The 12,724-nt window shown below is 35.9% G+C and overlaps 1 protein-coding gene across 1 annotated transcript; it reads left to right on the top strand.

The window, feature by feature from the left end:
• The first annotated feature begins 410 nt into the window (after positions 1-410).
• Positions 411-6,738, top strand: LOC112038000 (protein EIN4). Its single transcript, XM_024070806.2, has 3 exons — positions 411-917; positions 1,314-3,219; positions 6,026-6,738. Exons 2-3 carry the CDS (start codon positions 1,483-1,485, stop codon positions 6,542-6,544), a joined length of 2,256 nt encoding a protein of 751 aa, XP_023926574.1. The 5' UTR covers positions 411-917; positions 1,314-1,482; the 3' UTR covers positions 6,545-6,738.
• The last annotated feature ends 5,986 nt before the right edge of the window (positions 6,739-12,724 follow it).

Genomic DNA, 12,724 nt, shown 5'->3' with positions numbered 1-12,724 from the left:
AAAATTTCTTTAAAATTGGGTCTCACAGCATTATTCACATATTTAAAAATTATTTTGCTATAGTATTTTCAGTTTTCAGTAATAAGCGGTATCCAAACAGACCCTTAGTGTGCATTTATGTGGATTAAAATTATAAATTATTTCACTATTTAACTTATTTTTGTTATTATTTATGAGCCCTATTATACTTTTTAACACTACTTATAAATTTTATTATATTATTTTAATTAACTTTTATCTTTACTTAGTTTACTTTTAATAATAAATTTTTAATTTTAACAAAATAAGTTATTTGAATAGGCCCTTGTAAGTATTATATTATGGGAGGTATTGGTTCTCACGAGGAAGGCAAGGGGGGAATCAATGAAAGAGAACGTCCAGGTTCTCTTCATGTAAACTCTCTGGGCCCCACTCCCACCTTCTTAAACCCTCTCTCTCTCTCTCTCTCTCTCTAAAAATAGCTTTTCAGACACGGCTTTCTCACTGTTTTTCTCTCATTCTACCTAGTATTTTTCTATTTTTCTTTCTTGTTTGTGTCTACATTTACAGTACGTTTTATTCTTTGGAAGCTGTAAAGGTTGGAGAGAGAGAGAGAGAGAGAGAAAATAAAAGATTGGTTAGTTATATGAATTGACAAACTCTATTGCTTCTCCTTTTTTTTTTCTCTCTTATTTATTCCTTGTAATAGAAGCACATAGGGATATGTGATTGAAGAGGGATAGGATATAGTTGTGTTGGGTTTTTTCTTTGTTTTCTTTGATATATAGTCCCTCCATTTGCTTTGTACCTGGTTTTCTCTGTGAAGATTTTGCCACTGGGTTAAAGAAAATGGTTGAGGTTGTCTAGTTTTTGAATTTGATTTTGTAATAAGTCAAAGTTTGAACTTTGAAGTTGGCTTTTGCCACAGGAGCTACAAGGTTAGTGCTTTTTTTAGATACCATTTTTTTTTGGAAACATTTTTGTTTCTGTTCTTTTATTTTATTTTATTTTGTTTTGTTTTGTTTCTTTTTAGATATTTTTGATAGATTGAAGTTGGGTAGTTTTCAACTTTGATTCTTGATTGCTTGTTTTAGTTATACGGTGTTTAACAGTAGGGAAAATGGAAATCTTTTTTATCATAAAACTCAAAAGGAAATATAAACTAGTATTAAAAATGTGAAAACCCAAGTTCGTAGGGAAACTACAGGTTCTGCATAAGTGGTTGTGTTAGATCTTTGGATCTATTAGATAGGTATTTAACTTTTTTGACAAAACTAGCTTAGTAAAATTCAGATAATAAAATGTGGCAGTTGAGTTTCTGTGATATGGATTAGGTTCGTTTTTCATTGAGGAGTTCTGCTTTGGGGAGGGAATCAGAATTCAGAATTGGAGCATACTTCAAGGGCTATAGTTGAATGTATGCTATTGCAGTTTTTGTGATTCGGGGTTTGGGATGTGAGTACTTTTAGAAAATTGGATTAAACAAGCAACCATTTGGGAGCAATGTTAAGAGCATTAGCTCTTGGATGGTTCATTTCTTCTATGATTTTCTCCGTTGCTGCTGATGATAATTGTAACTGCGACGAAGAGGGCTTGTGGAGCATACAAAGCATTTTAGAGTGCCAAAGAGTGAGTGATTTCTTGATTGCAGTGGCATATTTCTCAATCCCAATTGAGCTTCTTTACTTTGTTAGCTGCTCAAACTTTCCATTTAAATGGGTACTCCTACAGTTTATAGCATTTATAGTCCTCTGTGGATTGACCCATTTGCTCAATGGATGGACTTATTATGGCCAACAATCATTCCAGTTGATGCTTTCCCTTACCATTGCCAAATTTCTCACTGCCTTGGTTTCATGTGCAACCGCAATTACTCTTTTGACTCTGATTCCTCTTCTTCTTAAAGTAAAAGTAAGGGAGCTTTTTTTGAGGCAAAATGTGATGGAATTAGATCAAGAGGTTGGAATGATGAAGAAACAGAAGGAAGCGAGTTTGCACGTGCGAATGCTAACCAGAGAAATCAGAAAGTCACTTGATAAGCATACTATACTTTACACAACACTGGTTGAACTTTCCAAGACTTTGGATTTGCAAAATTGTGCAGTTTGGATGCCAAATGAGAATAGAACAGAGATGAATCTGACCCATGAGTTGAAGACAAGTTCTTCACGGAATTACTGCAGTTCTATCCCAATCAATGACCCGGATGTGTTAGAGATAAGAGGGAGCAAGGGAGTGAGGATTCTAAGGCCTGAGTCAGCACTAGGTGCTGCAAGCAGTGGTGGTTCTTGTGAGTCAGGGGCTGTGGCAGCAATTCGGATGCCGATGCTTCGAGTTTCAAATTTCAAAGGGGGGACACCAGAATTGGTGGAAACCAGTTATGCAGTACTGGTTTTGGTTCTTCCAGCGGCAAACAATAGAGTTTGGAGTTACCATGAAATGGAGATAGTGGATGTGGTTGCTGACCAGGTGGCTGTGGCTCTCTCTCATGCCGCAGTTCTTGAAGAATCTCAGGTAATGAGAGAGCAACTGGGTGAAAAAAACCGTGCATTGCAACAAGCTAAGAAGAATGCATTGATGGCAAGCCAGGCAAGAAACTCCTTTCAAAAGGTGATGAGTCATGGAATGAGGAGGCCAATGCATACAGTCCTGGGCCTACTCTCAATGTTTCAAGAGGATAACATGAGCTTCGAACAGAGGATTATGGTTGATACGATGGTGAAAACCAGCAATGTTCTCTCAGCTTTGATAAATGATGTGATGGAAATCTCAGCAAATGATAATGGAAGGTTCCCTTTAGAGATGAGGCCTTTTGGGCTACATTCCATAATCAAGGAAGCTTTTTGTCTTGCAAAGTGCTTGTGTATATATAAAGGCTTAGGTTTTGAGATTAATGTTCAGAGTTCTTTGCCTGATCAGGTGATAGGTGATGAGAGAAGGGCTTTTCAAGTGATTTTGCATATGGTTGGGTATCTACTAAATGTCTATGATGGGCAGGGCACTGTCATCTTTCGGGTTTTTCGGGATATTGATATTGAGGACAAGGATGATAAAATGTTGGGAATGTGGAGACCAACCATGCCAGGGGAGCATATTTATATAAAGTTTGAAATTGAGATTAGTGAGAAAGGTTCTCAATCAGATGGATCAATCTCAGCATTAAATTATGCTGGTAGAAGGCACAACAGCAATGAAGTTAAGGAGGGCCTGAGCTTCAGCATGTGCAAAAAGCTCGTGCAGGTGGGTTCTCTTATTGTTTTGTCTATATTTTGTTTTATTTTTTTACTCTGCTTTATTGATTACTGCAATGCAATGCAAGTGATATCAACAAAACCAATTATAACTATTCTATTCATTGCAATTTTTGTTTGGCACATAGAAAAATTGACCTATTATGGATCATTGTTAAATGCAATGAACCATTTTCTTTCTGTGGGGGTTGCTAGTCATGTTCATATTTGATTGACAAACTTGTACCATCTCTAGTTCAGAATGTTGCATTATTCCTCCAACCAATGTGGTAGCATGCTACATTTTCTAATTTTCTCTATTTCATGCCAATGATCCTTGGAGCAAATGGCATCTCATCAAACACCCCCACCCCCTGGTTCAAAAAAAAGTTAGGATTGGGGATGACACAGGTTCAATCCCATAAGAGTGCATGGGTTGTATATTGAACTATTTTTTTATAAAAAATTTCTACTTCCATTAAGCTTTACAGGAGTCTTTCCCCCTATAGGTGTTTTTCTTGGGACATCTTTTACCCCTATAGGTTTGAGTCTGGGATTGTGCACTTTTGTATGAAGTTTAGAGTAGTTCTTACTCTTCTATTCAAAACCCAAAGCATATTGTTGGCCGTCAAATGGCCAAGATGTAAATTTACATTTTTTTCAGTGGGATTGCTTTTGTAATCCAGTACCCTGTTGTCCTTGTCATGACTAGTGAATATATACGTAGGAAACATGGTGTTCTTTCAGTGGGATTTCTTTTGTAATCCAGTACCCTGTTGTCCTTGTGCCTAGTGAATATTTATGTAGGAAACATGGAGTTCTTTCTAAGATATGATAGGGATGATTATCTCAATTTCAAGAATGTCCGGAATGAAGAAAGTTGACTCTCCAATGCTCCAACGACTACTCAAATGCATTACTATGTTCCAATCTCCATTTTTTTTTTTAGTTATGGAGGTTCTTAGTGGTATTCCATCAAGAACTATGGAAGATAGGCAATCATCTGGTTTTCAGGTGGGAGCTAATAATAATAATAGTGTGATGATGGTCTCCTGCTCGGTTTTTGCTATAAAGGCCAGTCCTTTTCAATTGAGATATATTCCCTGAGTTTTTCTTCTGCTTCGAAGCTATATTAGGTAGGAACATTAATTAAGAGTAAGTTGGTACCCATGGGGGAGGCTGATGTTGTAGAGGAACTAGATGTGTTGGGGGCTATTTATCCATAACTTATCTAAGAATTTTACAGGGCCATCTTTTGAGGCTCACATGCTGTGTAACTCTATTATTAAGATAATGGAAAGGACATTGGTAAGTTGGAAGAAATATGCTTGTAAAATGAGAAAAGCCTAGGTAAGAGTACTTTATATAATCATCCTATTTACTTCCTTTCCCTTTTACCATTCCTATTTATACAGCTAAAAGATTGGAGAAGCTAAAAATATTATGAATGGTTGGGAGTGGTTTTCTGGTTTTAATAAGGGTAAGGACATTAGGAGGATCCATTTTTGGCATGATGTATGGTGTGGTGAGGTTGCCTTCAAAGACCTTTTCATGATCTGTGTTCCATGTTGAGGATAAGAATGCTATGGTAGATTATTCCTTGGTCATTTTGGAGGAAGGAGCAGTTCAAGCTTGGAATTTAAGAATTGTGTGTGCTTTTCAAGATTGGGAATTAGAATTGGCGGATTCCTTCCTTGAATTGTTTTATTCCAATCTCCCATCATACAGAGCGGCTGCTGAAAAGAGGTTTTGGAGGTTAAATTGAGACGATGATTTTAATGGTTAGCTATTTTGGGTTTAATGCTATTTTTTGTTTCCCTTGGAAGAGTATTTGGGGTGCTAAGGTACCACGGAAGGTTGTGGCCTAATTTTTTTTTTGGACATCTGCCTTAGGAAAGATTTTGATGGTAGATAATCTTATTAAAAGGAACATTATTATAGCAGATTGGCGTTGCATGTGTAGATTTAGTGGTGAGACAATTAATCACTTGTTAAGATATGACTTTTAAAATGCTCTGCCCCCTAGGCCAAATTGTCAGGGAAATTTGAATAGAGGTAATGGCTATCCTAATTAAGTTGACCCTAGGGACTTTAGGGATGCCAATGAAAGAGTGGTAGGCAGTATCAGGGTCAAAGCACCTTCTTTTGACAGTTGCCTAGATCCAAAAGCCTTCGTTGATTGGTTATGAGAATGGACAGTGCTAGGCTTGTAAGAAAAATATACCATTGTGCCTAAACTATGAGTTGGAATACGTGAACCATGTGTAGTCGACTTAATACAGCATGTTCAAAAGTCAGGTATAATACTTATCACTGAGAAGGAAGATTTCCCACAATTTGATGAAGAGAAAGTTCAACAAGAGAGCAAAGAATTAGAGGGTTATATATTGTGAAAAATGCCTTTGATGCATCTGCTACTCAACCCTTGTTGATTTTATCCACTTTTTGATTTTATTATTCTAGACAAATTTAATGAAATAATGGAACAAAAATGTTCTTTGTTCTTAGTGTCACCAAAGGTGTTTCAAGAGTTGGTGTTACATGGGTCCAGGGTTTAACGAGGTAAAAAAATATGATGCTCTGTACAGTCTATGAGGTTCCCCCCAAAAAAAAAAAAAAAAAAAAAAAAAAAAAAAAAAAAAAAACTATGATGGAATATCATTGCCTTTCCTCCTTTTTTTTTTTTTTTTTTTTTTGAAGTAACTGTGATGCAATAGCTTTTTCGTTGCTTTGGACGAAAGATTATAATATTTGTAACTTTCATGTTAAAAGTAGTTTTATTAACTTCTGAATTTTCTATGGAAAAATATCTGCAGATGATGCAAGGTAATATATGGATATCAACGAACTTGTTGGGTTTTGCACAAAGCATGACACTTGTTCTTAGGTTCCAAACCCGACCATCCTTTGGAAGAGCCATATTTGCTCATGGAAGTTCTTCAGAGCCAAATTCCAACTCGCAGTTTAAAGGCCTTAAGGTCATACTAGCTGATGATGATGATTTAAACAGGACTGTGACAAAGAAACTGCTTGAGAAGCTAGGCTGTCATGTTACTGCAGTTTCGTCTGGGTTTGAATGCCTGAGTGCCCTTAGTGCTGCTGAAAATTCTTTCCAAATTGTTCTTTTGGATCTTCATATGCCTGAGATGGATGGGTTTGAAGTGGCATTAAGAATCCGAAAATTACGCAGCCAGAATTGGCCATTAATTATAGCCCTAACAGCAAGTGCTGAGGAACATGTGTTAGAGAGATGCCTACAGATTGGTATAAGTGGAGTTATTCGAAAACCTGTCCTCTTGCAAGGAATGGCAGATGAGCTTCGAAGAGTCCTGTAACATGCTGGTGAGGGGTTGTGATGAAGTTGTGAAAATTTTCTAGCCCCTAGATTTTTTCAAATCTTTTTTGTGGTCTTTGAAATACTACTAGGAGAAGTCAATTTTAGTAGTACTCTTGATATCATACAAATTGTAGCTGTTATTTCTTGCTGACCATTTCCATGATTGAGTTATATCACTGGAGCTTGGTAGAATGAATAGCTTTACTTTATGTTAGAACAAAGATATTTACAGGTCCATCTGATAATGAAAGCAACTTTAATTATAACTCACAGAACTGAATCCTATAAGACCAACTGAAAGTTTTTAATCTATTAGCCATGTTTTGGAAATGTCTCTCTTTATCTTACAATAATAAAGCGACTATGTTTTGGGATCTAAGGAAAGGATTCCGCAATCTACGCGCATAAGGATCCCTACAAGGAAAAGACTTCTACTCCAAGGGAAAAAGGTCCACCCACTACTACTATAAAAACCCCAATACCCTCATGAGCCGAGGTACGCATAATTAACCCCTCTCTAGCACTCTAGAGTTGAAAGAAGTTCTAACTTGACCTTCGGAGGGTATTTGGCCGGCACCACACCGGTGCTCTCTGTGAGGTCCTTTTCTTTTTTTGTTTTGCAGGTGTTGTTTTTGAGCGTACACGCGTCGTGCAACTCACTGGTGAGATTTTCGGCATCATCAGATTTGATCACTTGTGTTGTTGCTGCTATTCACAATTTTTTCAAAGATTGTGAGGTTTCTTATGGCCCAAAGAAGGAGAGGAAGGAGAGGTGGACTAAAGGGGAATCAAATGGATGTTGGGGGAAGGAGTTAAAGCCAACCTTCTGGTGGGGAGGAATGGTGGATGGAATCAAAATATAAAGAGAGGAGATGAGATTGTTGAATCAAAATATAAAGAGAGGGTAGGCCTTATGTGGAAAGAAATGAGCCAAAGCTTAACTACAACTTCAAGGTAGAAATTCTAGAATTTCAAAGGAGTCTCAAACCAAAAGACTTTGTAGATTGGCTTAACACTGTTGAGAGGGTGTTTGATTATTATGAATTTATGGATGAAAATCAAGTGAAGCTAGTCGCTATTCACCTTAAAGGGAGAGCTTTTGCTTGGTGGGAACAATTGCAAATTTCTCACCAAAGAAGTGGTAAAGTCAAGATCAAGAGTTGGGAGAAGATGAAGAAAAAGCTTCGCGAGCAATTTCTTCCTTTCAACTACACCCAATCACTCTATAAAGACCTACACAATCTTAAGCAAGAATGAAGTGTAGAGGAGTATACAGAGTTGTTTCATCAACTTGTAGTAAGGGTAGATTTGAATCAAAGTAAAGAACCAATGGTTGCAAGGTACTTGAGTGAATTAAAGTCATCCATCCAAGATGTCCTTAACCTTTAATCACTATGGAATGTGTTAGAAGCTTATAGCCGGGCTTTACTGGTAGAAAGAAGGCTGTTATGTTGGAGGAAGTAAAAGAGCTTGACCATGAAGATGGAGAACCCATTTTCAATCAACCTTCAAATGAGGTTGGTGGTGATTTTGAAGAAGAAAGCCTGACATTGGTGATAAGGAAAGGATAATGAGGTGAAAGTAACAAAGCGTTGCTTGGTACAATTTTCTATCTAGAAGAAATATTTTGAAGAAGTTTGATGTGACGTAGTACCAATAGATGCGTGCCATATCCTTCTTGGAAGACCTTGATAATATGATTGCCAAACGATGCATGATGGGAAGAAGAACACCTATATCTTAAGCAAAGACAATCAATAATTTACTTTGCTGCCAATGAAGGAAATTGTGACTTCAAATCCTCTACAATCTCTTTACTTGCTTTTAAAAGTTTCATTCAAGAAAGTCAAGATAGTGGCTACATTTTGGTATTAATTCCAGTCAACAGAGTGGCTAGAATTGATATTCCTAGTGTTGTTACCGATTTATTACAGCAATATGGTGATGTTTTTCCCCATGAGTTTCCCCTAATTTACCTCTTATGCGAGACATTCATCATGCCATTGATTTGGTACTAGGAGCATCCCTTCCAAACAAGGTAGCATATTGTATGTCTCCAAAGGAGAATGAAAAGTTGCAAAAACAAGTTCAAGAGCTTCTTGATAAAGGCTATGTTTGGGCTAGTATTAGCTCTTTTGCGGTACCCGCTCTCTTAACTCCTAAGAGTGATGGCTTTTGGAGGATTGGTATGGATAGTAGAGCTATCAACAAGATTACAATCAAGTATCTTTTTCCAATTCCTAGATTGGATGACATGCTAGATTGCTTGGCGGGTTTAAAGGTGTTTTTTAAGATTGATTTGTGAAGTGAGTATCATGAATTAGAATTCGCCCAAGAGATGAATGGAAGACAACTTTCAATACACATCATGGATTATTTGAATGGCTTGTTATTCCATATGGTTTGACAAATGCACCTAGCACTTTCATGAGAGTGATGACACAAATATTGCAACCACTATTAAGGGTTTGTGTTGTGGTGTATTTTGATGTTATTTTGGTGTATAGCCATTGTTCAGAGGGTCAATTAGTGCATTTATAGCTTGTGCTCGATATTTTGTAAAGAGAAAAGTTTTATGTTAGCATGAAAAAGTGTAAATTTTGGATGGATTAAGTGGTGTTCTTGGGGTATGTTGTGTCTTATAAAGGAGTGTTCATGGATAAAAACAAGGTTAAAGAAATTGTTGATTGACCTATACCTTCTAGTGTGCATGAGGTGAGGAGTTTCCATGGTCTTGCTACATTCTATAGAAGGTTTATTAGCAATTCCAGCACCATTACAGCTCTTCTCACCGACTTTCTCATGCAAAAGTCCTTTGTTTGAATTGATGAAGCCCAAGAAAGCTTTCAACTTTTGAAGAGGAAGTTAACCGAAGCTGCTATTCTTGCCTTGCCCAATTTTGACAAGATATTTGAATTTAATTGTAATGCATTAGGACTGGGAATTGGTGGTGTCCTTAACTAAGAAAGACAGCCCATAGCATTCTTTAGTGAGAAATTAAATGAAGCAAGACTTAGATATTCTACCTATGACAAGGAATTCTATGCTATTGTTCAAGCCATCAAATATTCAAGTTACTATTTGGCCTAAAAGAGTTTATTTTGCATACTGATCATGAGGCTCTGAAATATCTCAATAGCCAATCTAATGTAAACAAGAGGCATGCAAAGTGTGTAAGCTTTTTGCAGTAATTCACTTTCTCATTAAAATATCGGTTTGGTATTCTTAACAAAGTGGCTGATGGGTTAAGTAGAAGGACTAATTTCTTGGTGGAAATGCAAGCTAAGGTCACTGGTTTTGAAGTTTTCAAGGAGAATTACCAAGATGACCCACATTTTGGTAATTTATACCAACAATTGTAGCAGAGATAGCAACCTGCCAAATCTAACTTTTGGTTGAAGGATGGATTTCTTTTCAAAAAGCTAAAATTATGTGTGCCTAAATGTTTTCTAAGAGAGTGGATGATTGTTAAACAACATAATTTGGGGCATTTTGGCAAATCAAAGACCCTAGAATCCCTTAAACAAGACTACTTTTGACTGGGAATGACTAAAGATGTTAAGCGGCATGTTCAAAGGTGCCAAATTTGTCAAAAAAGAAAGGGTATAACCACTAATGCAGGTATATATTTGCCTCTTCCAGTGCCTAATAAACCATGAGAATGTATTAGTATGGATTTTGTTTTTGGCCTTCCATCTACACAATAAAAGAGTGATTCAATCACAGTGGTAGTGGATTGTTTCTCCATGATGACTCACTTTATCCCATGCAAGAAGATTTCTGATGCTTCCAATCTGGCTATTTTATTTTTCAAAGAAGTCTACAAGCTTCATGGTGTATTCGTCTTTATTATTTCCGATAAAGATGCTAAATTTCTTGCTTATTTTTGGCGAACTCTATGGCACAAGATAAGTGCTAAATTGAGGTTTAGCAGTTCTTTCCACCCTTAAGCGAATGGTCAAACCGAAGTTGTCAACCGAGGTCTTGGGAATCTCTTAAGATGCTTGATTGGTGAAAATCCAAGGCATTGGGAAAGTATCTTTCTCTTGGCTAAATATGCTTACAACTCTTCTTTGAATCGGACTATTAACACATCTTCTTTTGAAGTCATGTATGGGAATAAACTTTTAAGTGTCTTGGATTTGACACTCTTGCCACTTTTAAAAAAGGAGACTGTAAAAGTAACAGAATTGATAGATTTTATGCAATTTTTCCATGCACAAGTCAAGGAGAGAATTGAACATTCCAATGCAAACTACAAGACTGCTTTTGATATTCATTGAAGGAGACTAATTTTCAAGGAAGGAGACCTTGAGTGGGTGATTGTGACTAAGGAAATGTGTCCTCATGGCTCTTATTCCAAGTTGTGAGCAAGTAGAGTAGGTACATGCAAAGTGTTGACTAAAATCAATGACAATGCCTGCACAATCCAACTACCCCCTCATTTAAACATTTATAATACCTTCAATGTGAAGCACTTGAAGCCTTATTTTCTAGCTGAAACTTGAGGGAAAGTTTCCTTTATGGAGGGGAGTATGAAGTAGCCACCCTCTACCCTTAGGCCAGCCAACCAAACCCCCCTCTACTATTAGACTGACAACCAACCACTCTCTACAAGCCAACCACTCTTTCTAACCTCTTAGGGCAACCAGCCAACCCCTTATTTTGACTTCTTAGATTTGCCATATATTTTTATTAATTTCAACTTGACTTATGTTGTGGTAGCCTGTCTAGATGTAACAATTAGCTAACTTATTTCCTTGTAGTTAAAGATTATAAATAGGCTTGTAATGTAAGAGTGGAATCAGTTTTTTGATGTAAACTTAACTTAGTTTCAGACCTGGACAGAAACTTTGTTTCTTTAGTTATTTTCTCTGTAATTCCAATTTTGATTCTTAATTTTAAGGCAATTCTAGTTCAAGTTCTCGGTTATTTGATCTTGATTTCCATTAATTTGCTGAGAGCCTATGGCTCAATTGACATATTTTAGTTTTTCTAACGAAGATGTCTAAGACTTTAGGGTTCAAATCGTCTATTTCCATTGTTGTAATTATTGAATTAAAGAAAAATTATGATGTATATTGCCTTGGAATTTGTGGTAGGAGATATATTGATCTGATTTGCCATATCTTAACCTTAGATTCTTCTATATGACTTCATCTATTGTTTATAAGTACATAATTTCTTCTATATGTTGCAATAATAAGAAGCCCTCGACAATTTTTGCAAAAAAAGAAAAAAGAAAAAAGAAAAAAAAATAAAGAAGCTCTTGACACTTTAATTGATGGTGCAATGACACCTTTGTGTTAATCTCAGGGTTGTTTCTTCCTTTGCTTCGAGTAAGGATCTTAAATTTAGGCTCTCCTTGATAGGAGAGGAGTATAGAAGCTCGGATAATAACAAATTCATTTTGTGCAGTTCATATTGATATTATCTTACCTTTATTCTAGTTTTTTAGTTTGATTGACTTTGGTATTTTGAAAATTAGTTTTGATAAGTGATAACTTTAGAAATTTGGAATATAATTTAAGCATATTTTATGAATTGTAATAATTTGTTGAAAAAAAAAAATTTAAATAATTGATCAAAGCATACATTCTATAAATCATAAAATATGTATGCATAATCAATGGGTCCAACCCAACCCAACCCAACTTGACCCATGTGGATTGGGTTGAGTAATTTTCTACATACAAGGTTGGGTTGGGTTAAAAAAACCTAATCTAACCTGACTCATAGACACCCCAACCAACATTTTTGTTTTTGCCTTCAAACAGTGTCATTCCTCATAAATTAATGACACAATTGCACCATTATCATTTATCTCATCACCCACAACTTGTTCAAACAATTTACATATATTTGCAACTGTGAAAGTTCCTGTTGCTATTAGTGTGGACACCAACAAATGATAGTCTTTCCTATAATAGTCTTTAATGTCATTTGATCCAACCTCTTCCATTTTAAATTTTAATTATTTTTTAAGAAAAGTAAAAAAAAAAAAAAAAAAAAACATGTTGTAAGTTGTGATTGGTATAATAATTATTTTTTAAGAAAAGTAAAAAAAAAAAAAAAAAAAACATGTTGTAAGTTGTGATTGGTATAATATAAGGTGGAATTGTGATCCAATAATATATATATATATATATATATTAAAAGCCAAAACTCAGAGAAAATT

Source organism: Quercus suber, unplaced genomic scaffold (genome assembly GCF_002906115.3).
Source record: "Quercus suber isolate HL8 unplaced genomic scaffold, Cork oak 2.0 scaffold_471, whole genome shotgun sequence".
Lineage (NCBI taxonomy): Eukaryota > Viridiplantae > Streptophyta > Magnoliopsida > Fagales > Fagaceae > Quercus > Quercus suber.
The sequence above is the reverse complement of the archived record's forward strand: the minus strand, read 5'-3'. Positions and strand labels throughout refer to the sequence as shown.